The following is a 1,300-nucleotide window of genomic DNA, read 5'->3' as shown; positions in this document are numbered from 1 at the left end:
TCTTCTTGCGGTTCTTAGAAACGCATCGGCGGATTAGCAAATGCCCCAGGGCCCCTTGCTGAAGGCACCAGCAGCCAGGAGTGAGGCGGCCCCCGTGGCTCTGTGCTGTGTGGCCGGCTCCGGCCCAGCCCAGGCCACAGTCTGCTCTCCTTGGACTCCCAGGTGGGAGTCTCAGAAGCTGGCCTGCAACATGAGATCCTGCGGAGGGCCCGGGAGTTGCTGGACGCGGCCAGGATCCAGCCAGGTACCGACACCAAACTTGCGTGTGGACTGTGGTGGGGGGCAGTCCTCTCTTTACTCTTCAGGTCGAGCCCTAAAGGCTGGATCTAGCCCCTGCCAGTCCTTAAGGTTCCTTCCTAAAGGAACAGGATTTACGAATGAGAAAAACAGGCACAAAAATGGGAGTTTCCTTGCAGCATTTGGGGCCCTCGGCTCCCTGTCCCGTGACCTTCCCTAAACCCACCCTACAGACACTGGGAATCACACACCCGGGGGCCTTGGAACCGAGGAAGAAACCAGCTGTATCCAGTGCCCAGCACTGTGGCTGGGGTGTCTGTGCGGATGTGTGTGACGGGTTGTGAGGGTCAGTGCAGGTCATAAAGGCACTCCGCCCGTCGGAGGCCAGGAGAGAGCAGGTACCGAGGTGGGTGCAGGGGCAGGCATGGAAACCGGCTCTCCTGTGTGCCGAGCATCATCTGCGCCAGGCAGTTTCCAGCCATATCACGTGTACCATGTTGTGTCACCTGTTTCAACCCCATCAGGTGGGTATTGTTATCCTCATTTGAGGGGTGAGGAAACAGGCAGAGAGAGGTTAACTCGCCTCTAACATCACACAGCCAGCAAACGGCTGAACCACTGAGCTCTGCTGCCCCTCAGGAAAGGCCGAGGGGCCTTGACAAGCGGAAGGAGGCCTGGGGCCTAGAACAAGAATGAAGGAGAGGTCAGGCTGCCAGGCTGGGCAAGCCCACGGGAGGGCCAGCCTCGGGCAGGATCTGTTTGGGACCGAGGCTAAAGTGGAGGTGCCAGACCAGACCGAAGGGGTGAGGCAGGAGCTCGGGCTGCCTGGCTGGGTCCCCAGCTGTCAGGGCTGATGGCAGGGCCGTGCCATTTGCAGACACCAGTTTACCGGCCAATTTTACAGCAGGGACTGACTCTACCTAGAAAAGGTCATTAAGCTTCCTGCCCTTCAGTATCAAGTCTTGTGCAAAATAGCCCCCTCAGATGTTTGTCCCCCTGCATGGCCCCATCGCACTCAGGTCAGGAAGAGTTTGGCATCAGGACTTGGGTCGCCCTAACGTCG

At 59.0% G+C, this 1,300-nt stretch overlaps 1 protein-coding gene across 1 annotated transcript in view; it reads left to right on the top strand.

Annotated features, from left to right (window-relative positions):
* LRSAM1 (leucine rich repeat and sterile alpha motif containing 1) overlaps positions 1-1,300 on the top strand; it is a 31,714-nt gene that overhangs the window by 26,325 nt on the left and 4,089 nt on the right. The window contains exon 22 of the mRNA XM_023743523.1: positions 86-244. Coding sequence (XP_023599291.1) covers positions 86-244 — 159 coding nt within the window. The remainder of the gene's footprint in view (positions 1-85; positions 245-1,300) is intronic.

Source organism: Myotis lucifugus, unplaced genomic scaffold, assembly GCF_000147115.1.
Source record: "Myotis lucifugus unplaced genomic scaffold, Myoluc2.0 scaffold_397, whole genome shotgun sequence".
Classification (NCBI taxonomy): domain Eukaryota; kingdom Metazoa; phylum Chordata; class Mammalia; order Chiroptera; family Vespertilionidae; genus Myotis; species Myotis lucifugus.
Note: the sequence above shows the minus strand (reverse complement) of the source record. Positions and strands in the feature narration are given on the sequence as shown.